The 27,822-nt window shown below is 40.9% G+C and overlaps 1 protein-coding gene across 2 annotated transcripts in view; it reads left to right on the top strand.

Moving 5' to 3' along the window:
* The first annotated feature begins 307 nt into the window (after window positions 1–307).
* pde6a (phosphodiesterase 6A, cGMP-specific, rod, alpha) overlaps window positions 308–27,822 on the top strand; it is a 53,226-nt gene continuing 25,711 nt past the window's right edge. Inside the window, exons 1-11 of one of the 2 annotated variants that reach the window (XM_030061462.1) lie at window positions 308–391; window positions 4,162–4,495; window positions 6,475–6,616; window positions 11,615–11,767; window positions 15,620–15,709; window positions 16,386–16,526; window positions 18,173–18,247; window positions 19,093–19,157; window positions 20,314–20,380; window positions 23,536–23,583; window positions 26,634–26,783. In XM_030061462.1, the coding sequence (XP_029917322.1) occupies window positions 4,167–4,495; window positions 6,475–6,616; window positions 11,615–11,767; window positions 15,620–15,709; window positions 16,386–16,526; window positions 18,173–18,247; window positions 19,093–19,157; window positions 20,314–20,380; window positions 23,536–23,583; window positions 26,634–26,783 (1,260 nt within the window). In that variant the 5' untranslated portion in view covers window positions 308–391; window positions 4,162–4,166. Of the gene's footprint in view, window positions 392–4,156; window positions 4,496–6,474; window positions 6,617–11,614; window positions 11,768–15,619; window positions 15,710–16,385; window positions 16,527–18,172; window positions 18,248–19,092; window positions 19,158–20,313; window positions 20,381–23,535; window positions 23,584–26,633; window positions 26,784–27,822 lie in introns of both variants that reach the window. The other variant, XM_030061461.1, reaches the window with a different exon arrangement.

Here is a 27,822-nt window from a genome sequence, read left to right as displayed (position 1 = left end):
AAAATTACCGTCATAATCCCTGCTGAAACTGCTCACACAACCAAAACTGTGAAGCTAAAACAAACAAACAAACAAACAAACAAAAAAAAAAATCTGTCAGTGCACATGGCCCCAGTGGTGAGTCTGAGCTCGGTGCAGACGGCCCAGACACGCAGCGGCCTCCTCAGACCTCCTCAGCGTCACAGGTCGGGGAATTCCGGGCGTGTTGTTCCTCAGTAACATTTGTAGGTGTGATAATCCCAGCGTTGTAATTGGATGCAGGCTTATGTCCACACATGACCATTTAAAACCATCCCAGTAATCCCTATTCTTTTCTCAGCCACCTGCAGGCTTGGTTAGCAGGACAGAGGGATTACACACTTTGCTGGAGACAATTCAAGCACTGTAGCAGGTAGGTCTGCTCCATATATTACGCACATTTAAAGAGTTTTGCTCCCAAGTGAGATCTACCACTTAAAAACAGAGATACGCTTACTAATTAATTGATGGTGCAAAACTGAGTCAGGTTGTAGGACCTTTTAGCAGGGACATTCAGTCACTTAAATCATAATGTGACAAAGATGAGAGCAGATTTTACTGTCTGGTCCTTTATACTTTAGAGATAATGAAAGATTAACCTAAGATAATTTTTCATAATGGATGATGTTGTTCCAGAAAACAACTTTTTATGCTTTTTTTTTTTTTTTTTTTTACTTGGTGTATTTTCTTGCTGTATAAGAGTGTCCGCCCTGCTGTGTGTGAGGCCTGCAGGATTTAGGCCTGGGTCAGACAGTGTTTCATAATATGTTTGATCATTTTTACTGTCCTAAGTGCGGTATGAGATGACTTCCCCTTATAGGGCAGGAGGAAGGTATTCAAAGTGAATTTACCATTTACCATAACTTATTTGAATTCACCTGACCTTAAACTACATTGACTGTATATGGTTACACCAACATTGGACACTCCAGGTGGGTTAAATTGACTGCTAAAAATAATTTGTGACCATTGTAAAAGCTTGGTCATGCAGGTTATAACCTAAGAGTAAAAGCTTTACATCAGGAAAATGTAAGGTTTGTCATTGACTCTGCTTTTTCTTCGCTTTCATTTATTATTCTGAGGCAGCACTTTATTTCAGTCGTCCGGAGTCAAAAAGCAGATGTGCGAAAGAATGTCACTTACCTATTTGATGTATTCCCACAGACTGTGTAACCCTAACCTGACCTCAGCCTAAACCTATCCCCATTTTAAAACTTAAACCCAGCCCTAAATTAACCTTAACCTCAAAATAAACCCCAGCCAGACACTGAATATCTGCCAGGTTACTTTTAACACACTTTTTAGTATCACTTGAAACTGTGCAGACCTTGTAAACAGTTTATAAAGAAGTTAAATGTCAATCTGGGGCTATTGAAATAAAGTGTAACCTAGTGAAATCTTATATTAACTCACATTTTTATCCAGAGCAACCTACGGTAAGAATAACAGCAGAAAATGTCCCACCCTGTTTTCATTTTGTGGACACTTCAGTCCTGAGACAAGGAGGGTACATTTTGTTATCATGTATCAGGATCAAGATCTAAATAACCAACATTACAAACACCCACTAGTAATGAGGTCAAGGGTCAAAGCCTCAGTGCACTGACAATAGATAAAACTGAATATTCCTGTAATCCTATTATGATTGTAGATGCCGATTATGATTTATTTTCCCTGTAGGGAAATTCCCTGTGCACTGTCTGACTGCTGGCTTACATTTGAGGCGCAAAATACACCACATATGACACAACATGTCCACCAAAACTATGATTACGTGATAGTGGACAGATATCGGAGGCGAGAGCTACGCAGAGAGCAGAGATAGAGGAGAATTATGTAGTATTTTCCCATGAGAATGAAATGTCAGACTGAGTGGAAACAGCACAGTTACTGGATAAGTTAGATGACAAACCACAAGACTTTTTTTTCATTTAAGAGGGAGTGGTAGTTTCTTATCTCATTCTCTTCATCTTTAGCTCGTTTTCCCACCCACACGTCAGAAGTCACTAAATTTACATCAGATATAGTTAGACTTGACTCCTTTGCTCTGCTCCAGTTACGTCTTATTTCTCAAAACCCCCTGTTTCGAAAGTGTCAGTTTTTCAGGAACTAATGAAAAAAAAAAAAAACAGTTTTCTTTTCAGCCTGACCACCTTGGATTTTTTTTTTTTTTTTTTTTTTTTTGGTTTTATCTGGTGGCTTTTGCAAGAGTTTCATAACACCAAAGTTAGCTGAATTTTCTTAACCCATAGAAAAACGTAGTGTCTCTCAACTGAACTTAAGACATGGAAAAGCAGAATAAAAACTATGCTTATTTCTTTGACTGAATGTATGCATATTTAGCATGCTAATCCTATTGTTCATAACTTAATTTATTTATGGATGCAAATGTAAATTCTTCAATTTGTGCAAAAGAACGAAAACAGAAAAACACTTAAACGATATTCAGTGAAGGTCTACAGCAGCTGTGACTGCTGATCCAGTGGCATGTGGGGGTCCAAACTGAAAATAAAAATAGGAAACAGGAAAAATTCATGATGTTTCAAATCACCTGAGTCGTTCAATTTCTTGATTTAATAATCTCTTCTTAGCTCAGCTCAGTGTTGTGTGAACTCCTCCTCTGGCATTCACCCTGGCAGCGCAGCGTCTCCACAGGCTCCTAAACTTTAGTCGGTCTCTCCTGCACAGCTCAGCTTTTCATTCAGTTCCTGAATGGAGCGTCTGTGGACCCGGAATCACTGCAGCTCTTGTCCAGCTGTAACTCAAGCTCTAAGAGGCCTAAGTCTCTCTGACGTTTGGCTTAGTGAACTGATGGAGCCACATCTCATGGCCTTTTTTGGGAAACACGGCACACATCGCTTTGGCAAACCCAAATGATTCAAATCTTCTCAAAGTAATGAGAAAATTCGTATGAAAATGAGATCATCCCGCATGACCCCAACAGTGGTTAGACAGGGATTAGTCTCAGCACTTGAACTTGAGTGAGCATGATTATTGCTCACTAATGGAGCAAACAGAGTCCAGTATAGCTGTGTAGCTTTTGGAGAGTGTTGGCAGTGAGTCTATGGGCAGTAGCCTGGTGGGAGTTTAGCAGTTAATTGCAGTTAATTGCATTCACTTGCATCCCAGGTGTGGAATAATCCCTGATTAGATTATGAGAATGAAAACAAGCAGGATCTGAGTCCCAAGGCTCAAGACTGAGAACCACTGCACTAAGCTGGAGGATAATAAACTAACATTGCTCAATAATATGTATACTTACCCACCTACAGCATATTTAATGTCATTAAACAAATGTGTTTCATTTTCTTCATGCTAACTCATAAAGGCAAAAGTAGAATACAGCTGTTATAGAAAAACATTACTAAGCAGTGTTATTACTGCAGATATTATATTATAGTTTTAATTGAATTTTTCCCCATCCCATTCCTTGTTTCTTCAGCTGGCTGACACTGATTTTTCCAAACATTTTCCTCAACATTTCCCCAAGCTAAAGGTGCAGCAATAGTTTGGCAAGCATGCAGTTTAAAGTGGGACTCACACAATGGGCTAAATCTGAACCCCCGATTCCACCAGCAAGGAAACTCTACCCTGCCTACCTCCAAAAAAAAAAAAAAAAAAAAAAAAAAAAAAGAGCTGATGCTGTGAAGAGTTGACAAAATTTGTACTTTGTAATGGCTGTGATTCAAAATGTGGAATACTTCAGCAAAAACATTCATAAGCAAAAATTACTGACTCTAGGTTTCAAACGTGCCAAGTACATAAAGAAGCTGGTGGGTTACAGTAACCGGAGTGAACAGTAAAAAGCAGTGAATGTTACTTCCACCCTGAGTATATACTTACTGCAAGTAACTGGGGGCGGCGGTGATGAAAAATGCTGTTTATAGGGTCATGTGCCACTCATATGAGAAATTATTGTTATTATAGTAATTATCAGGTATGCCCACTGTAACCACAGTCTTCTATTGAAGCAGATAGGGGGGTTAAATGCCTTGCTTAAAGGCTACTTTCTGGTAGTTTTTGAGGGAGAGGAAGCATTTCTCATCTTTCCCTGCTGGTTGTGGGTTTTGAAATGGTAACCCTCCAGGCCCGGCTGTATTTATGTTCATTATCTGTTTGTTTCCCGCTGCGCCCCAAGAGCAGCAGCCATGGTGGACGCAGCAGCAGTGGAGCAGTTCCTGGATGCCAACCCATCGTTCGCCAAGGCGTACTATGACACCTATATGAGGCCCAAGGTCATCTCGAAGCTGCTGGACAGCAACCGGGTGACGGCGGTCAACATCGGCACCTTCCACGAGTTGTCATCGGTGGAGGAAAGCGAGATCCTGTTTGACCTGGTGCGGGACATCCAGGACAATGTGCAGATGGAGAAGTCTGTCTTCAACCTGATGAAGCACCTCTGCTTCATGTTACGGGCCGACTGCATGAGCCTCTTCATGTACCGGCAGAGGAACGGTACGGCCGAGCTCGCCACCAGGTCAGTGGGCTTTTCTCCTTCCAGGGTTCATGAGTTTCTGCTGCTTTACTCTTTATGTCACACACACACAAGCTCTGCATGAGAGGTGGCAAACTCTTTAAAGCAGATTTCATGTGTTTATAGTCACAACTAATGTGAAGCTGACATTGCTCCATCATGAGAGTATGAGAGTATGTTTTCACCACATCAAACATCAGCTGACATAAGTTGAGTTTTGGCTGCTTTGATTAATGTTAAGTTAAGGTTTTTGTTATAGTTAAACAAGAAAAACTTGAAAATGAAAACTTTACAAGGTAGAAAAGTTGTTACACCCAAAACTACGCCCTGTTTCTAGTCGTCTTCCTCCCTCCTCTCCTCATCTCCAGGTCATTTGTTTTATGCATTATGATTACATTATTTGCATTCTAGCGCTTACTACTCATTTCACTCTTGAAGCCACACTGCTTTCAACTACTTTCTATTTTCAGTTTCATTCACCCAGGATCTTCATTGAGTATTTATGCTTCTGCAAACTCCCACTTCACAGTCATACAGTTGCACACTTTCATATACGGGACCAGTGTTGTGCTGTTCACCTCTACCGTGTGGTGATTTTGATTTAACTCAGTGAAAGATGTCCCTACCTGCATTTTCAAACCTCTAAACATTGCCTTCTATTATATTTTAAAAGTAATGCACCCATATTATGATCACTGCTCACTCCTGCTCTGGGTTTTACCGCACACCAAAGCTGACTGATGTGTCATTGTCCAAGTCAAAAGGAAAAATAAGAGATTTCAATTCACTCATGATCACTTTTGCAGTAGTTTGGTCAGTTTTCGGTCACCTGATATTTCTCAAGTGCAAACAGAAGCGCTTAAGTGGTCATGTACAATCATCTGGAGGAGTCATAGCTGTGCACGGTGTGTAATATAAATGAGTTGATGGCTTTTTTTTTTTTTTTTTTTAATCCCAACTTTGAATCATGATCTATTCTCACAAATATACGTATATTAAGTACTCACACACATGCATACACACACTCCTATTGCCATAAAAAAGCACTGCAGAGACACGAAAACACAAAACAACACCAACAACAAAAACTACAGCAACAGGCGCAATATATGTCTGTCACACAATAAAGAAAAAAAGAAGAGGAGGACATACAGTTACAGTTATTGTTAAATGACACAATGAAGTTAAAAAAAGAGGTTATTATGGTTGAAACATGAGACAATTATATTCTATGTACAAAAATGTGTTTGGATGAATGGCTCTAATAAATGATGATCGGGATTTTTCTGTCATGACAGTTTTGTTTGTCCTGCTTGACCCTGGCTGGGAAAAAAACATTAAAAAAAAAAAAAAAAAACGACTAAAAACAACTGCTTTATTTGGTTTCTGTGCTCACTGTCACACCATATTATAGTTTGTATTTGTATCTTTAAAGCCCTTTGGAAGGAGTACACAAATATTCACTAAGTTTATTCACAGGGCCAAATCAGTTTAAAGCATTTATCATTATTATTATTATTATTATTATTATTATTGTTATTATATTACGCTTAATTTGGGTTTAAGTGCCAAATTATGACCAGAGAAAATGTTTTGCCAGTCCTCAAATGGTTTCTGGGCCGAGATAAAATATAATTTGGGTTTATTGGAATTTCATTTTATTCTATCTGAGCTGAGGTTGCGATGGCTATCACATTTTTACAGATACTGTATTAACACACCTGTCGATGCATGAGGCCATTCATGAAAAAGTTTGTGCCTCTATAACATAGCTTTATGTTGATATTATTACATTTAGGCGATTTTTTAAGATCTCGCTGTGTCTGATGTCACAGGTTCTCATTGTGTTGCTCTTCGATTGACCTTTTGATCGCATATTTGGATTTCATTATTCGATATTATTTACGGTTGTTTGCATTTTTTATGACGTTTTCCATCATTCAACGGAGATGAGCCATTTCTTTTTTTTTTTTTTTTTCCAGGTTATTCAACGTCAAGAAAGACTCGGTGATGGACGACTGCCTGGTGCCGCCCGACAGTGAGATCGTGTACCCGCTGGATATGGGCATCGTGGGCCACGTGGCCACCACCAAGAAGATGGTCAACGTTCCTGATGTGACAGACGTAGGGAGACAAAACTTCTCTTTATGTGTGTGTGTGTGTGTGTGTGTGTGTGTTTCACATTGTATTGTAGTTGATGAGAGACAACAGTGGGACCCACGGCAGCTTTTTGACGAGCAGGAAGTCTTTACTTTCTCACCATACTTAGTCCGTTTTCTTATCTGATGCTCTTACATTGTTAGATATCTCTCTATATGTGATTTTCAGTGCAATTCAGGAATTATTTTGTCATCAAGTGATATAATTTACCTTTTTGATGAACCCACTTTCACACCAAACAGCCCCGTCTGCTTCCCTGAGTGATTTCCTTTGCGTTCTGCTCTGTCCGCTGCTCCTGTGGTGGAGAAATTGGTGTGTGTGTCTCTACTACAGCAGATTTTCCCTTCCTCCTCCTGATTGTTGACTGATTGTCGAACATCAGTGCAAAACAGCGGCTCTTGAAAGAAGCCTCTTTGATTGTGAGCGACTGACACCAAAACCAGGCGTTGACAGCTGATGTTTTAGATGGCTGAAACATTTTCTGCCATCTAAAACCTGACATCACCTCGTCCGTGACTGGAAAAAGAAGAAAAAAAAGAGAAAGCATACCTTTTTTTCTTTTTAAACCAAGTTTTCCCTTTAAAGATACTTTTTGACTTTTTGACTCCCTGTCTAATGCTCCTTTAGAGAGTGCGTGCATTTTAAACAAGGGTTGCCCCCGTACGAATCAAACCCCTAACCCCATTAGTACTCAAATACTAATCCATATTGCATAAGATTGTAGTTACTGAGCTTCACGGGGGCAAACTATGTGTTTACACAGGTAGCACTAAAATGCTAAGCCTGTTGACTCATTTCTCTGAGCCAAAACAGTGGCTTGCAGGGCCAGGGATTACTCAAAGTTGTTATACAACGCAGTCAGAAATCCAGGTTGTTGATTTTGAAGCTCGCAGATCACCCCTAAATATTATTCACATACAAATATTACTCACTGCTATGTAAATAATGATAAAAAAAAAAAAAGTGAGTGGAAACCAGTCTGCTGTTGCTTTGCCTCCACGTGGCCAGCAGAGGGTGACATCACACCACAGTGTCTCTTGCGCTAATTCCTCCCTCCACCTACCAAAGCCAGCTCAATCCCATTATAGCCAATACCTTTGACATTTGAAAATGATTGGCAAGCTTATTCCCATGTACACTGCGAGTTTGTGGTGCTCCTGCTGGGCCACCGGGCTCCGCTGCCCACACCTGCATGAAAGGTCACAGTTAATAAGGCAGCAGCCCACTCCAAATAACTGATGGATTACAAGCCTCCCTGTGTATCAGTCCAATCACTTCCCTTCATGTGAGATTAGAAAGCTCAGCCACTGGACGCACAAAACTGATTGTTTCTGTTTGTGTGTGTGTGTGTGTGTGCGTGTGTGTGTGTGTTTTATCTACCAGCTCGCCACAGAAACAAAACACCATCTTGCTTTATAAAACCTCCGTCACGCCGCAGAGACTCCTGGCTGCAAAATGGGAGATGTGGCAACTGGGCTGATATCAAAGCCTTCAGCCAGCGTTATGTGCGAATTAATATTCCCATATAATTGGCTGGCTTTATGATGCTAATGCACCGGGGAGGGCAATTCACAAGTAGTGCAGAGACGCAGTTCAATATCTTGCAGCGCTCTTTTCATCCCAGTCCAAACCAGAACAGGCTGGTCAAGCAGCCGGCCAGCCAGCCGGCCAGCCGGCCAGCCAGCCAGCCGCTGGTCCTGTGTGTGAGAGGAATTTGGGGATTATCTTTTGCTGGGATTACGTCGTTCCTATTGAGCACTGCCGGCCTTTTCCCTCAGCCCATCTTGTCATCTTCCTCACTCTGTCCTTCCGTCCTCTTGTAGTAGAGCAAACAAACACCCAAAAACACAACAGGAAAGAGAAATAAATAAATAAATAAATACATAAATAAATAATTTTTAAAAAATTAATAATAAAAATAAATACAGAGATAAATAAAAAAAAATAATAAAAATAAAAAAGTAACGATAATAATAGTAATAATGACAATAAAACAGTAATAGTAATAGTAAAAAAAAGAGCAGAGGCCTTCTATCTATCTATCTATCTATCTATCTGTGTTTCCATCTGAAGATAGGTAGGACTGAGTAAAGAACCTCAATCTATAGGAAAACTGTGATTTATAATAAAATAATTGTACACACTGTTCAAATTGAGAAATGGTTGAAGACACGCAGACAGAGGGAGGGAGGGAGGGAGAGAGGGAGGTTGGTGTGTGTATGTGTGTGTGTGTGTGTGTGTGTGTGTGTGTGTGAGTGAGTGTGTGTGGTGCATCTGAAGCCGGTTAATCTGTCCTGAATTAGAGCGATCCTGGATTACTCCCAGAGGTCACATAGGCCCTAAGCCATTTTCACAGACTCAGCAGAATAGCACACCTTTAATCTATTCTGCTGCACTCTACTGTTTTTCTACTGTGGCACAGATAACGCCCACTCGATGTGTCATAACCCAGGGGGGTGATTTTAACGGCGATTTAGCCCGCGTGTACATACATATTAGTTATAGCTTAATTGCACCGTTAATTGTGATAAACCAGATAAAACCCAGTGATAAAAGAGTGAACACGGAGAAAAGCAGGTGCAGAATAGATACAAACTGCTCATTTGTGGAGGGGAGATTTATGGCATGAATTTATCACTTGACATTTATTTTATAGTTTATTTGTAAAGTGCAATGTTATCTTTAAACCCCCATTTTAGTTAATTATAATGCTACAGTGCTCCAAATGCTATCCAAGTCTCTTTGCTACCTGGATGTTTCGCTCTGTAACCTTCACAAATCCCAGCTGTAAGTGTGGAGGAGCTTTTTTTTTTTTTTTTTTTTTTAGTAAGAAATAACTCCATAAACAAGTATAAATATTATAGCTATATTTTTTTATCTAAAAGTGTTTCCTATCTTATAGATCCTATGGTGTAGAGCTCTTGGGCTAAAGGTCGAGGCACTGCCTCTGCTAAGGATAACAAGCAGGATCAAGCCCTCTGTGGGCTTTAAGAGGTCAAAGGTCGGCCAATAACAAGCTGTCAAACAGGCCAGACCGCTGGCACAGTGTGTGAGAGTTTATTCACTGGCTGAGTCGGGGCTGTTGTCAAACCAGAACCATCATCATCATCATAATCATCATCCACAACTGATTTTGCCCATGGCTGCAGAAAACATTCAAACTGACCTCAGGCAATCTGTGCAACTCTATTATCATATTGACTTTTTATTTAGAGATGTAGCCGCTGTAGAGACTAAATTTTTTTCGGGTGCCGTTTTCTGCACTGCAGCTCCATCTCCATGTGTGGAAAAATCGTAAATGATGACCTGGGATTGATGAAAGATGTTCAGGTTTTGTGTTATAAAATACTAATTAAATCCTAATGCAGTGTGAGATACAAATCGTCGAATCTCCGTGACAAGCTCACTGCTCAGACGTGTCGACTGACGATGATCAAATGGATATACAAAGTCAAAAAAAAAAGAAAGAAAGAAAGAAAGGCAGATATGACAAGAAAGACAGATAGTTCTTTCATTTCCTCAGCATGTAGATGAGAGCATCAAAGAACCGTAACACAGGAAACAAGTGACATTCATTTCACAGCTTGTAGATTGAAGTCGCTTACAGTCATCATTGTCATGTATGAAGAGGTCGATGAAAGAGGCACAAAGCGCCTTTACAGACCCGGGGAGGAGGGTTGTGTGTGTGTGTGTGTGTGTTTTTTGGGGTTGTTTCTCTTGGTGCAGCAGCAGATGGGCCTGACGCCGTGATGCTGCTGTCAGCGTCACGTTGTCAAATGCACATAGCAGATATTTAGAGGCTGTTCACCTCCTGAACACCTCAACTGTAAAACCTGCAGTCGCTGGCGCTGGCAGATCGAAATCATGTGAAATGTGCTGCAGGCTGCCTTTTAAACGCACTCATCACATTTTCCTGTGTGCTGCTTCATTTTAGTCTTAAATTTTAACCTTTGTTAATATCTGCTCGTGTGTTTTATGTAGTCTTAATGATTAGTTTATTGCAATATCAAAACAGGATTTGTTTTCACAGATTGCTTAAAAAAGACAAAGTATACAATGCATAAACAACAACAAACAACTATAACATGTCCATATTATCCATGCCTATAAAACAATTAATCTTGATTCAGTTTATTTGGCCTTTAGCAAATAAAATGTCCACTTATCAAATTTATAGATCATCTTTATTGCTCATAGATACTTACATACATACTTCATACAATAATAAAAACACAACATGCACAGTGCAGACAACAGTATGGTTCCAGTGTGGATGGTGTTTACGAAATTCGGCCAGCATGAGCCTGATGGCCTCTTGCTTTAATGCTGGCAGAGTCTTGGAAAAAAAAAAAGTCCATGGCTGATTTGGATAAATAAAAATCTTATGTGCAGCACATTGATATGAAAGGCTTGACGTTAACATTTGCCAAAAATCTCAAAGTAGGTCTGTATGAAGTAAAGTAAGAGTGCATAGACCTACTCTGGCCATTCACAACAGTATTTGATCCACAAACCATGTAGAACCGAGGCTGCTGGCACATAACGGCGCACTGGTGGTGTGACTGGTTGATATGGTGGCAAATGGGATCAAAGTGGAAAAACAGCAAAGCAGCTTGACAGAGCAAACAGACAATGTGGGAGCAACAGGAGATAAAAAAAAATCGTTGAAAACTGTATTTCATGCATACTGCCTATTGTTTTTATCTGTGCCCAACCTTTGTTGACTGCAGCCAAACTCAGAAAAATGGGCGAAATTACCTGTGTGTGTATACGCCTGCAGGATTAGCAGTGCTTTACTGGAGTGACACACACGGGGTTTGGGGTTTCCGGATGAAACGGCCTCTGCTGGCAGCGTTGTTGTGCGTCTGTGATGCGTTCAAACATCAAAATTGTCATTAGAAGTTCCCCTTCATCCGTCCTGTGTGTGCGTCTCTCACCCCTTTTGTGTCTCTCTCTTTGTAGAATCCTCATTTCAGCGACTTTGTGGACGAACTGATGGAGTACAAGACCAAGAACGTCCTGGCCGTCCCCATCCTGAACGGCAAAGATATGGTGGCCGTCATGATGGCCATCAACAAACTGGACGGGCCGCACTTCACTGAGAAGGACGAGGAGGTAAAGACAGACGCCGACCGCCTTCGCTTTCAGGGTGTTTCCACGCTTACGCCATATCAGCTCCTCAGGCCGATTCAGCGCCTTGACTCAGCAAATTATTTGCATATGTTAACATACCGGATGAGCTCAGACTCCCCCCGAAAACACGAACCGAACTGATGTAACCTTTGAGGTGGTCTCAGTTTGGTTCCCCTTTGTGGTTGAACACAAAAGTGGCCCAGGTCTGGTTTGCATTTTGTTTCACCACCGAGGTTTACCATACATATTCAGCACCGCCATGATACCCACATGTGGGTAAGAACAAAAGGCAAAATGGCAAGTCATGGAGAGCGGGGGGTCATGTGGAGTCACGAAGAGACTCTTGCTTTATTTTAAATAGGGGATAAGGACAGTATCTCCTTCATCCTTGTTTTCTTTTAAGTTCTCGTTTACACGCTTCTGAAATTCTAGCTTCCGTCTCTCTATTTCTCATTAGCGTCTCAAAAACCTCAAAATCATGTCATGACCCAAAATGAGCGCTAAATCCTCTTTAAAGTCCACTTGGCATGTGGTTTGCCAAAGACGACTGAGTTTATTTGCGGCTGGTTCACTTAACAAGGACTGAGTTTGGTTTGTGTAAAGAAATATGTGAAACACACTCAGTCAGCGCTGCCAGATGTACCATAATTATCATAGTTGTGCAATAATTTTGCCCTCTGCACGACATTCAGTAATGCCAACATGTGACCAACATACGATAATGTCACCAGTTCAGAGAAATAATGCATAAATTCATGCACAGATTCAGGATCAGTTTTTCTTAGTGTTGCAAAATTGTGAGATCTGTGTTTAGAGGGAAACACATCCAGCCAATCGTGTTGCTGCATGACGTCGGCTCCTGCAATCAGTGTTGTGAGCAAATTAAACACTCACAACAACACAATCGTTTTATGAATTTACACATTTATGCCTATGGTTTCTCTTCGTTTGGTTTTCAATTATTTTCAAAATATGCTCATTTTAAGCCTGCCCATGGAAACACAAAACTCTTTAGAGACAAAGTCCTGGACGTCTTGGTTGATATCAATCTATCCATAATCTATGAATTGATATCAAGCAAGACGTCCAGGGCTTTGTCTCTAAACGGACTTGTACCCGCCCCACTAAAGAGCCATTAGAGCCATGCAGCGCCTCCTTCGCCTTTTGTAAACACAAAAACTTTTTGTCGTACTACGTTTCAAGACTCACTAATTATATGTACCTCTGTACCGATCCCAACAGCGGCGGCATCTGTTGTGCACACCTGGAAAATTAAAGCCAAAGGCACTCTTTCATGTGCAGAAGTTGAAAAGCGTTTCATTACTGTAGCCCCTCCGTGTGTTTCGGCGAAGATACCCCTGATGAGTTGTTTTTCCATTTGTGCTGAAATGAATCCCACCTTCCCGGTTTGAACTGGAGCTCTGCTGAAACACAGAGGATAGCCAGACGAACAAAAAGCTTTTCACATAAAAAAAAAAAAAAAAAACCTGCCTGGGCTTTCTGATTCCTCCCTTGACTCCACAGAGGAACCTTTGTGCGAGACGTATTAAATGTACTTACTGGAGGATGAAGCCACAAAAGACACAAAAGTCCTTCCTCTCAGTTTAATAACACGGCCGTTCTTTACGTTGACTACCCTTTAATGTGTCTGTCTCGAGTTTTCCTGCACAATCTGCATCCCCCTTTGTCATAGTCTGTGACTTCCTGAAAGTTCAGAACTGCCCGACTGAGAAATGTTCAACACACCCAGCTCCGTCTATAACTTCACACTAGTCTTAAAGGAACATTTCATGTAAAACTATGTGTTTCGTATAATTTAGTCAGTCACAGTTGTCTTGAATGTCCACTGAAAGCGGTTTCATCGCAAGGGCCTCATGGAGAACAACGTTTCCAAACACTGAAGCCATTTCTGTTAGAATAGAAAATAAAGTTGATCGGCGACTTCGACAAAAATTAGCCAATGGACGAGCAGGATTCCTGGCCAATGAACAAGCTGAAGGCGGGTCTTACAATTTACAACTTACAGTTCACATTTGGCACACGCTTTTATCCGGAGCAACGTACATATGAGGTTTTTATACAGCACAAACAAAGATTTATTCATGAGAGAACGACGACGTGAAGAGCCGTAAAGCTCTGGTTCTGGTCCAAAGGACAGAGCAGCTACAAGGCAGAGCAGAGAGGGAGTGTGTCGCGTGAATAAAGTGCACAGAGGAAGGAAGAAAGCATAAAGGCAGATTTTGTTTTTCTGTTTTCGGTTGTACTTTCAGTGAACATGCAGGCCAGTCACATAGAGGTGAATATATGTGATAAAAAAACAGATATTTTCATGTCCCTTTTGCTGCTGTCAGTCACCGAGTGGCTCCAGTTTTAGGGCCCTTTGTTTTCCATGAGGCATGGGATGAGAAAGTTTTTTCATCTGACATTCAAGACAACATGGTGTGAGCAAATGATGTAAAATATATATACTATGGCTCCTGGGTGAAGTTCTCTCTTAAACATTTCATATAAGCCGGTTTTCATCAGCGCCTCGTAGCTGTTTGTTCCTGCATTTTATGCGGGTCTCAGGAACGAGAAGGAGTGTGTAAGAGGCCTGCGCTCATGTCCACCAATCAACAGTTAATCAAACATAACGTCTTAACATCAGACACAGTCTTGATCCTGGCTTTTTCCAAGATCTTTCTCACTACAGTTGTCCCTCGCTATTACGCGGTTCACCTTTCGCGGCCTCTCAGTTTCGCCGATTTTTTTTAGTGCAAATTTGCATGCTTTTTTTTTTTTTTTTTTTTTTTTACAGCGCATTGTGTTCTGCATCCTGATTGGCTAAGGGACTGTAGACCGTTGTCAATCAATCTCCTCCGTGCCGGGAGGTTTTGATCTTTGGTTTCATTCTATAATACTACTGGACTTATTTTTCTACGAAGGTTTGAACTTTGAGAGTGTTTAAACAAGAGAGAAAAGTGAGAAAATGTTAATGCCTGTCTGAGAAAAGTGTATAAAGTGTGTAGTGAGGGGTTTTACAGCCTTAAAACATCTATAATAATTGTAAAAAATAAAGCTGACTACTTCACGGATTTCGCGATTTTAGAACGCAACTCCCGCGATTAACGAGGGACCACTGTACATTGAAAACCAGCTGATCGTTATTTACTTCTTGAATTTGAACCATTCGATTTGACATAGTTAAACCTCCAAATAGCATCAAATATTATCGATCCCGACTTTTAAAAAAATCATAACCAGTGTGATTAACTCTGTCAGTTTATACCATCGTTAATTTTGCATTAGTGTGTTTCTCTTCGGGCCACAATAACAACACGTCCTGACTCTGTCTGAACTGGAGCTTCGCAGCCAAGTCCAAGTAGTAGCTGTTCTACAAGTCGCCCATAATGCATCATTCATGCATCAGTCCTGCATTAGTTTGGATCTCTATTGAACTGTTGTAAAAGTCAAACTCGCCTGATGTATTGCTAGACGAGCCTCTCAAATCATTGTTAATAGACCGGGCCGTTTTCCCCACTGAGAGCTGGAAGGGGCACATTTTTCAGTCAGGAGAGGAGATGCTGGAAGAGTGACAAAGAAAGTAAATATTTGGCCTGTGCGTTACTCGTCCTTCCTCCCTGACAAAACAAAGAAAATGCAAAAACGATGTGCGGTGTTTACGTGTTGAGATTCAACTATAAAAGGAAAATGGAGTGTATAGAGTCTTTGCAGGTGTGTCACACATCTCTCTCTCTCTTTGTGGTTGTGCTCTGCATGACTTTGCTCACAGACCAAATAAAAGTGTCAAATGATGAAACTTGCATGTTGAACGTGTGTGTTGTTTTCTTCCAGACCATGAACAAGTACCTGAACTTTGGCAACCTGGTGCTGAGGGTTTTCCACCTGAGCTACCTGCACAACTGTGAGACCAGGAGGGGACAAGTGAGCGACACTTCACACACAACATGTGGTTTAGTCTCGTTTGTTTTGAGCGCTGGGATTTCCTTTTTCACAAAACCTCATTAAAAAATCGACTTTAAAATGTCCCAGTGCTCGTGACTTTCCCCCCGTATGTTACACACATCAGATGTTTCCTAATTAGTGTGAACAGCAAAAAGCTGTATGGACTTCAGTCCCCCCCCCAAAACATAATGATGTGTGATACAAAATCAGATCTCATGGCATGTGACCTCGATGTGAGAACAGTCATGTGGGAATTTCTCACCTTTGTCATGACAATAAATGAGTTCAGGTTTAAGCTCAAGTTCAGCTTTATTTGGAGACTGTTTACAGTCTCCGAGGGCTCTAAATACATTTTAAGTCCTTTAGCTGAGGGAACTCTCATTATTTTGGACACCACAATAGAAAAGCCGTAGAAAGAAAGCCAGATAGCCAAATATCAAAGGGCTTTAACCAAAATGTTCTGGAAACAAGCAGAAGTTTGGGTATTGTTACTTTGCACACATTTTCTCAACATCACTGTCAGCTCATGTTTGATATGGATTTCATTTTAAACAGATGAACAGTCTAGCAAAAAATGTCTGAAAAACAGTTTAGAGAATAAACGTGACGGCCTGTCCTGAAGCCTCGTGTCGCGTCCTGTGTTGTTGCTGCTCAGGTGCTGCTGTGGTCGGCCAGCAAGGTGTTTGAAGAGCTGACAGACATCGAGAGGCAGTTCCACAAAGCCTTGTACACCGTCAGAGCTTTCCTCAACTGTGACCGCTACTCTGTGGGCCTGCTGGACATGACCAAGAACAAGGTGGGTTACCACGGAGACGCACACGGGAAAAGCAGGGAAGCAAACAAATAAAAACTCAACAAAGTACGCCGTCCTCTCATGCAGGAAGATCCAAGTTTAAACCTCATAATTTTAGATTTCCATGTGCCAAATCTTAACGGTCGGCCAAGTTTTGCAAACTCTTTTCCTGTTAGGACCGATAACAGCGATGCTAAAAGGAATACAGAAGCCGAGTAATGCTTAGTGGGTGTCTTTTCAAACTAAAAGACTTTTCTGGATCAAGTATAATGATGAGCTCTGCAAAGTACAGTGCAGAAATAAAACAACAGCAATGACAACAAGTCCAAAAAAAAAAAAAAAAAAAAAAAAAAGAGGCTCTCACAGGTTACCTCTTTAATTAAACATGCTGGAAAACAAATACCAAATACCATTCTCCTCCTGCTTGAATTTTTACGTCATTTTGGGTCTCTGTTTACTGACCTGATATTTTTTAATCCTTCTATTTTTCGCAGAGACATTTTCAGACGCTCCTCTGGGGTTTCCTTGTCTCATCCGCGCAGCTTGAATTTCCTCTCTTCCCTTTTTTTTTTTTTTTTTGGTTTCCAGAGTTTTGAATCAATTGTGTCAATAAAGCGAGCAAATAGCTCAGAAGTCTATTGTGTCTCGAGCTAACATATTGTCATAAATGCTACTCATTGGCCGCCTCTGTCACATAATTATACATGCAGCTGCCATTTGAATCCTAACACCTGTTATTTTGAGAACAAGCACGTGTTGTCTGCCACCACAGATGGCTCTCTGGTAACGACAGTGGGCTTCTTGAAGTGAACACTTAACGTTGAAGGATAGCTAGAGCAGAAGCTTTGGGCTCCCATGCAGGGGGAATTGTGCGCTTTGCAAAGACAGAACAAAGTATCACCCAAGACGGCTGAGCATCGGGAAGAGCTGGAAATTACAGAAAGACAAAGTCCTCAACGTGGTGCAGAAGCAGAGTTGGTTTTTATCTTGCAGTCGAGCTCAAGTGTGAAGCTGAGATTAGCTGTTCAAACTGTGAGCAGAATGCTGTTACTCCATATAAATTCAACGTGAGCCTGTGTTACATACATGTTGTGCATCGTTGGTAGGAAAAGGCAATTCTGGGAGATTCGAAGACCGATGGATATTGCAACCAAATGCATCACGCAACTTTATTTCACACCTCCTTCACAAATGAGGCAGGAGACAGCTCTGGTTTTAGGGGTGTTTGAAACACCATACGGCATCAGATTGCTCACAGAACGCTGATTTTTTAAATTGTTTTCTTAAAAAATGTACACAATGACATTCTGATTTGTAAAATGTTGCTACGATCAGACATATTTCAAATAAACTGCTTCAACCAATCATTGGTAAAAAAGCACAGAAATGTCCAAACCCATTGATTTTGTGCACTCAGGTCTGCCAGTGAACGCACCGTCTTGCTTCCCTCCCATCTCACACTCACAGATTTGTGCTGTGTGTCGGCATTTTTTAGGCAAAAAAAAAAAAAAAACACACCTAAATAACAGAAACATCACTTACAGTCACACAGCTGGCTGTGAAATGCAACTCTAATCCTACTTGCTCTCTCTTTCTCTCTGTGTGTGTGTGTGTCTCTCTCTCTCTCCTGTGTGTGTGTGTGTGTGCAGGAGTTCTTTGACCTGTGGCCAGTTCTAATGGGAGAAGTTCCTCCATATGATGGACCCAAAACTCCTGACGGCAGGGTGAGGATCTTGAAGCTGTAGAAATATTTATCAAATGTAGTCAAATGTAGAGTACATGCAGTCCTGCTTGTACTACTGCTTATCAGAGGTGGAAAGTAACAGTACAGTTACTCATCTGCTGCACTTAAGTACAACTTTGGGAGTTGGGACTTGAGCATTTCCATTTAGTGTGACTTTCTCCTCTTCCTGCACGACGCTCCAGAGGGAAATCTTGTCCTTTTTTTTTTCCTGCGCTGTTATTTATCTGACGGCAGGAGTTCCTTTGCAGAAGAAGCTTTTCCGTGCAAAACATCTCATGTGCTGCACTCTTAGCGTGTCAACCAGCCAACAGGATGTGGGACAATCAGAGTCACAACATTAAAATCCCTTTTACAGGCTAATGCATCAACTATTTAACAGTGAAAGAAACCTATTTTTACTTTTCATACTGAAATATGATCATACCTCGATACTTTTACTCAATTATTAAGTCAAATTATGAATGCAGGACTATGACTGGAGTATTTTTCTAGGACTTAATTACAGATTTTAGGTATTTTCTCCACTACTTTTGCTAATATTTCTCCTAGTATTGTAGTATTGACACAGTAGTTCGCCTCAGTATTACAGTATTTACTTACAGAGCACTACTTTACACACTATTCCTGTGCTGTGAACTTCTAAAACAGGAATATTTTTGCAGATTCAACCACATTTAGTATTCAAATACTGAGCAATAAGAAAACAGCGACTGTTGTCATGAGCAGTGATAAAATGTAAATTCACTGTGCTGGGAGGGTTTGCAGTCAGTTTATCTCATGAGGATTGTGCCGTTTTGTAATTGTTATATTGTTTGTCTTCCCAAGGAAGTTATCTTCTACAAGGTGATTGACTACATTCTCCACGGCAAAGAGGACATCAAAGTCATACCGTGAGTCTCAACCCAGATGTGTAACAGCGCGTTTGGAGGGTGGTTGTCAACGGTAACGAGGGGCACGCCGCCGTGTCGGAGGAGTGATAACAGCGGGACAGTGATGTTGTCAAAACTTCAATCATAAAAAACTGGAATAAACCCTCTGAAAATGAAATGTGTTTATAATTTTGATGAAGAGATTAACAACACAGAGAAAAATTAGTTTATGTCCAGAGGTTTGGTGTGTGAAGGGGTTAAAAAGAGATGATTTTACCGAGCGCAGCATCCCAGCGTCACACACATCTGGCTCTGTGAGGTGATGACTCTGTGGCCTTTTGTTTTCTCATTGCTCATCCAACATGGCGGCTCCTTTACCACGAATAACCACTGTCAAAACATCACCTGTGTTATCAGTCTTTCTATAGCATCTTGCATTAACCAGGCTGAGCAATTATTTACAGATTTTAATCATCATAACAATAATAATGATGATACTGAGAGGCTCAGATGAAAAGATGTGTTAAGAAATGAGAAATTGCAGGATTGTTTGACATCATCATTTTCTTAAACAACAATTAGATCAACACTTAGAAGACATAGCCATCCTAATTTTATCTCCTTGTTACCTAGCTTCTTTTTTTTTTTCCTGAAATCTTCTGGTTGCTTCCCAAAGACTTTCAAACAGCCATGGGATTTCTGGAATGTCACTGAATTTGGAAAAGGTGAACTCCAGACAGGGAAGATCAGAGAGAGCTTGAAATATCAGGAAACTTTGAAAGTGGGTCACTTCACGGGAATGCACCCTGATATATTTTGCAGACTGCGCATTTTCATTGCATTTGATGGAGCTTTTAAAGTCAAGCATAGTGGAAACCAGGATGTTTACTCATTCAGACAGAAAACAAGCCTCATAAAATAGGAAATAATCCAACTTTTGGCTCTTAAATGGGCTCCAGTCAAGTCAAGTCGTGGAAAGTCATGGAAAAGTTTGACATGAGTGAGAATCCTGTTTCCTGGGAGACGAGCAGTTTGGAAGGAAGGGAAGAAAGAAGCAGCAGCAGGGGAACGTTTTTGGGAAGCTCTGTTGGTTGTTTACCTGTTGGTGTTGTTGTTGTTGAAGATGATGATGATGGTGATGATGAACCTGAACTTGTCATGTACTGTGTTTCCCCAGGAGCCCTCCGCCTGACCACTGGGCGCTGATCAGCGGTTTACCCACCTACGTGGCCGAGACTGGGCTGGTCAGTGGCTTCTCTTCCACATTTTTCATCCTTTTTATTCGAGCATACTTTTGTTGTGAGATTATCATCACACTCGACATTTAGCGAAATGAGTAGAAATGTCTCCAGAGTCAATACCGGGGTACCAGCGAAATACCGAGTCAAATCTGAGGCCTTTTGGAAACTTTTTCACACAACTTGGTCGCATTTACGAGTTGCAAGCTGCTTAATGTTCATCCAAGTAAACGGCGGCACTCAGCATTTCAAATGCAATCAAAACTCTCAGATTAGAGATTAGAGATTAATCTGCGCTCGGGGTTTGAAGGTAATAATGATTTCATTTTTTCACAGTTGATATATTTAAGAGTCGGCAACTATCATCACCAATATTGAGCGAAGTAAACCATCTATGATTATTGTTGATTAATGTTACATGGTAATAAACACACTTGGCAAATCCTCTACCGGAAAGGAATAATTACATGAAACTGATTCACCGTAAAAATATTAAATTAGACACATTTCCTCGTTTGAGGTCCATGTTGTGTGAGGTTCAGGTTTTGAAAGCCCAACAGGACAGAGGACAAGTTGCTGCATAATTAAGTGATGCATAAACAGCTGTAAATACCAAGAATATACGCCAGATGGATATGTGCAACGTAATGTTTTATGATTTTGGTCACGCATCTCAGAGGACGCAAAACTGAACCACCAAACTTTCACTTTTACACCCCGTGAGGCTGAGTTTTAGTTTTCAGTGGGAGCTCACATCAGTTCCTTTATTCTCCCTCCTTGTGTAACCTGCCCGTCTAACAAAGGCGTTTTTTTTTTTTTTTTTTTTTTTTTTTTTAGATTACAATGGGAAATTAACATGTAAGAGCTCCTAAATCAGACCGGATGAAGTCAAGAGGTGTAATTGGATTCAGATTGCAGGCTGAGGCTTTCATTCGGTCTGATTTACAGAGAGACGCCGTGGCGGTTAGCGGCGTCTTGCTGAAGGACGCTTTGACAGGTCACATGGCCGCTGATGGACACGCTTTTGGCCGCCGCAGCTCCTGAACATGTGACCTTTTGTTGCTGAGACGGTTTCTGTGGCCGCCGTGCCGTGCCGCTGCCCGGGCCGAATGAATGAAGGAAGGAACAAATGAATAATTGGCCGGTGAATAGGTCAAACAGCGGCTGCTCTTTTCAGCACGGGCGTGATTAAGTAAAACAATACCAATACGCTGACTCATGTTTAGGCTGGGGACACGCTAAAAGATGACCGTGCCATTTTACACCACATCTGCCCGGACGTTGCAGTGCAGGGTTCCCACAGGTCGTGAAATTTCTGGAAATTTAAGGAATTTTGAAAGGACGAGTCAGGGAATATGTTGGTATTTTGTCGGCCTCAATTTAAAAATCAGTAACTACCAAACGTGTGTATTTTATTTGTGCTCATCTTATGTTCATTTCCTCTGCAGAGTAAAAACTTCAATCATAAAAAAACTGGAATAAACCCTCTGAATATGAAGTGTGTTTATAATTTTGATTAAGAGATTAAATTCAAATGTCATATCACACCTCACATGAGCACATTTATGACAAACGCTACGTCTACAGGGAGACTTTTCTGTTTTTTTTGTTTTTTGTTTTTTTTTTGGAAAATGCAACTTTTTTCTTTTCGTTTCAACCTCCTGTCCACTGTCCATTTTTGGTCCCCGAAAATTCAACTTTTGCTAAATGCTTTCTTGAGATGCAATTTTCCTTTGTTATCGCATTCATTTTTGACTCCTTTCTCTGTTCATTTCAACATCTCATCCTTGTTTTCATCCTCCAGCTGTGTTTTCTTTGCAGTTTTGGGTGTCATTAAGACGTTTTTAACCGTATTTACACTTGCAGATGTAGCTAACACTAACAAATTGCTGCAATCGCTCCTCAGTTTCTTTGCACATGCTCATATCACGATGGCATACACGTTTTTGCATTCTCATATGTGTAAAACACTCTTGTGGATGAAAAAAAGGATAAATACAACTGGTTTTCCCCCAAAAAAATCAGTATCCTTGTGCACATCCTTCACATCTGAAGTTATCTATGTGGCACCATGTGTGTTTTTTAAATCGCTTAAGTTTCTTTCTGTGTCCTCAGCCTTCCTGATATTTAATTCAGAGCAAAATTCTTCTCTCATCCCAAGTTTTAGATCAAAGCTTTCGTTTTTAGGGCGAGGGAGTCCATGTAAGACCAGCATGCTTTAAAATATCTTCATTTTAAAAGATCTTCATTGCGAGCTGCAGGTGGCCAGACGAGCAGAACGCCATTAGGCCTTATTACACACTTGTCGGTGTGCACGCCGTTGTGGAAATGAAATGTGCACAGCCTCGCACGCAGCTTGTGATGTATAATTGTAATTTCTGCGGCCGCTGTAATTAATCACACTGTGCGTCACGCAAAAGCGCCGAGCTCCTCGTCACTCGTCTTTCCGCGCCCTCCTCCCACGCCTCGTCTGTCCTCCCGGTGTCCTCTCCTTTCATTGTCTCCGGTTTCTCCCATTTTTCAACTCTCCCACTCTCATCTTCCTCCTCTTCTCCTCCTTTTCCTCACATGAGAGGAAAGCCTAATTCGCCCATACGGACAACTTTTCAGTAACTGAGGAAAAAAGACACGTCAGATTGACACTGATGTTTTTTTGTCAGACTATAGCGGAGGTTTTAAGACATGCTCACCTCGTAAAAGAGCAGACCAGCTTGTCATCCTGCAAATATGACGGCTGAAAGAGCCAAAATGTTGGTCATTCGCTGTTGTTTTAAGTGCCAACATTCATGTCTTCATCATCTTCTTCATCTTCACCTTTGTTTCTTCACCTCAGGGCTCATATCTGATATTTAATGTCCTCTGGGAATACACTTAGGTCCATAAGTATTTGGACAGCGTCACAATATTCATAATTTTGCTCTCGTACACCATCACAGTGGATTTGAAATGGAGTAATCAAGACGTGATTGAAGTGCAGACTCACAGCTTTAATTTAAGGGGTTGAACAACTGTAAATGTGCATTGTAGACAGACGTTTGTTGATGTAGATTTCCTTTTTCCTCAAATCCAAACTGAACCCAATGAAAAGTCAAATAGCCTTACCTTGCATCTCATCACTTCATCTTCTCATCCTTCTCTTCTCTGCTTCCCTTTCTCCACAGATTTGCAACATAATGAACGCAGCCGAAGATGAAACTTTTGAATTCCAGGTAAGATGGACACACGCACAAAAAAACATTATCCCCAAAACAACATGGAGACAGGAAGCTTCATTTTCAACATCCAGTGCTTGTTAAATTACTATTAAATTAATGAAAGCCCAGATTCAGCATCACAATCAAATACATTGTGGGTCTAAAAGCTCCAAACCCAACAAATATGCAGGAAACGTGTTTTCAGTTCCCACGGTCATGAAAATCATGGAAAGTTATGGAATTGAAAGATAGATAGATAGATAGATAGATAGATAGATACTTTATTCATCCCGAAGGAAAGATTTGCTTTCCATGGCTGGAAGTATTTTGAAAAGGCAGGATTTTTTTCTAACAGTTAAACCAAGTTTACATGTGTTTTTAATTTGTAAATCAAATTTACAAGAGACTTTGGGGTAAATGTGAAAAAAAAAAAAAATTAGCTGGTGCAAAGCGGATGCTTTTAGCCTCAAACAAACCAAATTTTCAGTGTTATCATGTATAAAGGTCACTTTACAAATGACGTGAAGTTATGAAAAAAATCAGTATGTAATTATAAAATATTCTTATTTTTTTAACTTATACTTTTCTTTAAACATTTTTTTCTTACATTTTTTTCAGCTTACAATTCCTTCATTTACATCCATTTACGTGTCGCACTTTTGAGGTAGCCTCATGCCCTTTTTGCCCAAGTGCTTGTAATCAGATTACAGTTTTTTTTTTTCTTTTACTATATAGAAATGAATAGATGACATCACCAGCTGCTGGTAACATCACTGCAGTAATGGCATCACATGTAAACGTTTCCTTCCCAGCCTGTTAAGAAAAATAATGTAGAGCCATATGCAGGAGTATTGTGTAAAAAATGAATGTAGCTATATAATGTGCCCTAATGTGCTGTAAGTGGCTCACTGGGGAGCAATGAGAAAGACACGGCCTGCCATATAGCTCCACCTGAATAAGTAATATATCCCCCCATTCGCTTCTCTCCTTACCATAACATTTTAAATTGGCTCCTGGAGGCCGATAAAGCCCCTGTTATATTTATCATTATTATACTCAGTGTCTCATTCGGTTCTGTGCTGAATTTTAAAAGCAAAAATCCACCGTCGGATCGTCTTACTCTGGTAGACATCATAACTTTCCCTCAAAGTGCCCCAACCCCTTATTCTAACCCGCAAAATAAAATGTCGCCGTTTTACATTTCTGCGAACCAGCAAACACGTTGAAATGTCAACGTCTCGGAGCCAAAATCACATTTCATACGAACATTTAGAGCTACAGCCGATGTGCTGCAGCCTGAGTCAATTTCACGTTAACACCTCGACTGCTTTAACCACTTCTGCCGCTTTCGTCAGCGCCGTTAGCCGCCAGCGACGCGGTTAAGGTTGGGAAAAGCAGACCCGTAGCAACAAGGCCAGCAAACCAAGCAATTGCCTGGGGCTCCGAGCTGGCCGGGGGCCCCCAGACAGTGACTGGTTATGAACTAAATGCAACGACAAACTGGAGAAATGTCCATTTGAGTGTGATTTTATAGTTACTATGCAATTTGCACTATCTTTATATGTTCGTTGTTTTGGGATGGTGGTGTTTTTTTTTTGTTTTTTTTGCAAACGTTCAAAAGTAAATATTACTATGTGTACAGTATGCAACATATTAAAGCGGTATTTGCACTGTCAGAAATTATTTATTGTAATGAAGTGTGGGTGAACTTAAACTGTATGTCTTTGCTGTGGTTCCTGTAGGCTTTGGCCAGGCAGGGTGGGATGGCGTGGGGCGTAAGTTTTATTTTGCTGTGGTCCAGGGGTGTCAGCGCCGGGGAGGTGGGGGGCCTCCAAGTCAATTTTGCTTGGGGCCCCCAAATTCCTTGAGACGGCCCTGGGGAAAAGGTCACGGTTAATGTTACCGACTGACTGTGCCATCTGCCAGTGTCCTCATGCGGTGTTTTTCACTCACAATATGTTATCACAAACCTTGAAAATGTGATATTTCAATGTATCCTGGGTTTGCAGAGACGTAAAAGACCCAACATCTTTTCCTGGCGACTGGCCTGCTTTGGCTTCTGCTTGAAGTTAGCGATTCCCAAAATGACTTTCGAAAAGGAATTCCGACAACACGCAGCATTCGGCTGCTCAGGCGGAGAGAACGAGACCAAAATTGGGTGTTTGATTCAATTTAAGAACGATTTTTTTTGTGTGTGTCTGGAACTATTCAATTCAAATTTGTAAACCACAAACTGAGTCAACGATTCAATTCCATATTTCAAATCCAAATTTTTAGACTTTGCAAATTACAAAAGTGGATTTCAATTTCAAAAATGTGGAAAGGAAGCTGCAATTCATAGTATTCTGTCGGGCTGTCACAATTGTATGTATTTATTATTATTATTATTATTATTGTTCCAAAATGTTTTGGTTCATAGAATCTAAAATGATGCAGCTGAATCGGTAAAATTTCTAACTGACGGATCAATACAGTGATTGTTACATGACATTATAATAGCAATAGAGCACCGTAAAAACAGAAAAAAACGCATAGTCATACCCCTGAAGCCGCTCATGCATACAGACGTGCATTTTTCATGCACAACGTGACGCTGACACGCTTTCCTACACTGCATCGGCAGATCTACTGCTCGCTTTGATGCATGAAAACAGCAAAAACTTCCCCAAAACATTTCTTTTTGGAGATGAAACCTAAACGCAGCAGTAGTTGACAAGCATGCAGTAAAAAGTGGGACCTGCACAGCTCAGCCGTCTGTAGCCTCGGTTCACGTTTGACAAAGTGGGCAGTAAGACTGATTCTGCTCAGATTTTCCCTCAAGTTAAACGGTGACAATGAATTTTGTGTAGTATTTGCTTCCACTTTTATGATATTAATGATGACATGATGATACTGATGTAAGAAAAAAGTGCGGGTATAATAATGATATGATGAAGCCCTTTAACATCTCCTGAAAACTGCTCCCTCTTCATTTTGTACTCGCAGAAGCAGCAGAGTAGAGGAAGTTATGTTGTCATTTATATATCGGCCTGTGTGTGTGTGTGTGTGTGTGTGTGTGTGTGCAGAAAGAGCCTCTGGACAACTCTGGCTGGACCATAAAGAACGTCCTCTCCATGCCAATCGTCAACAAGAAGGAAGAAATTGTGGGCGTGGCCACTTTCTATAACAGGAAGGACGGGAAACCCTTTGATGAAATGGACGAAACTCTGATGGAGGTACATGCTGTGTGTGTGTGTGTGTCAGAAAGTTTGCGAGCATGTGTGCACGTGACCCTGCGAGCGCGTGTGCAGGCATCCGTCCACATGTCTGCGTGTCTTTGTATGAGCTCGTGCACGTGCTTCCATTTCTGTTCGCACCGTACGTGTGTGTTGGTATGTGCATGGCGGAGTTGTGTATTTGCGGGTGACCACAGCTGTGTGTACGTCTGTGTGCGTGCGTGTGTGTGTGTGTGTGTGTGTGTGCGTGAGACAAACACTGAGTCATTGCTTTATAAATAAACCCAGGCCATTCAGAGTGCCTGCATTATTTATCACTGGGCCTCAAGGCTTTTTACTGAAGCCTCTCTATCTGCCTCTCTGCTCCGAGTTTTATCTGCAGCTGTTCTTCTAAGTCAAAGCGCTTTAAAGTAATAATTTCCATTCCTACATTTCAATTTGAATAAACGTCACTTTTGCTATTTCACCGTGTATACGGCGCAATTAGTGATTCAGCCTATAGCCAGTTCATGAAAACTTTTCCATTTTGGAGCAATCATTTAAACACGTTATGATCACAAAAGGCGATTCACATGTAGAGCATTCACCACTGAGCTGGGAATTTGTTTTTAAGTTGTCCACATGTGTGAAGGTGATGCGTTGGTACTTGAGTTTACCTTGACTTTATGGCCTGTTAATGTGCAAATTTCCTGTTGTAAATCTCTGAATTTATGCGTTGATGAGGACAGGTTGAGTAAACTAACCCAAAGAGCTCCTTAAAGTCCCATCAAATGAACTTTAATTACTTTGACCTCTTGGAAAAACAGTGTAATTGTTAATTGTGACCCCATGCTGCACCAGTGGGCATATATTAAAAAAATTTAAATAAAATCTTAGCACGTCTTTTAGCAATCCCTCCCCACTGTCTGTCACATCAAATAAAACTACATAAAAAAAATACAAACTACTAAAAAAATACATCAAATCAAGAAATTATGTTGCAAATTTTTTTATGGCCTCTTTAAGTTAAACCTCAGTGGGTAAAGCCAAAGAAGTCTAA

This window comes from Myripristis murdjan, chromosome 10, assembly GCF_902150065.1.
Source record: "Myripristis murdjan chromosome 10, fMyrMur1.1, whole genome shotgun sequence".
Taxonomy (NCBI): domain Eukaryota; kingdom Metazoa; phylum Chordata; class Actinopteri; order Holocentriformes; family Holocentridae; genus Myripristis; species Myripristis murdjan.
This window is presented reverse-complemented; position numbering and strand designations above follow the sequence as displayed.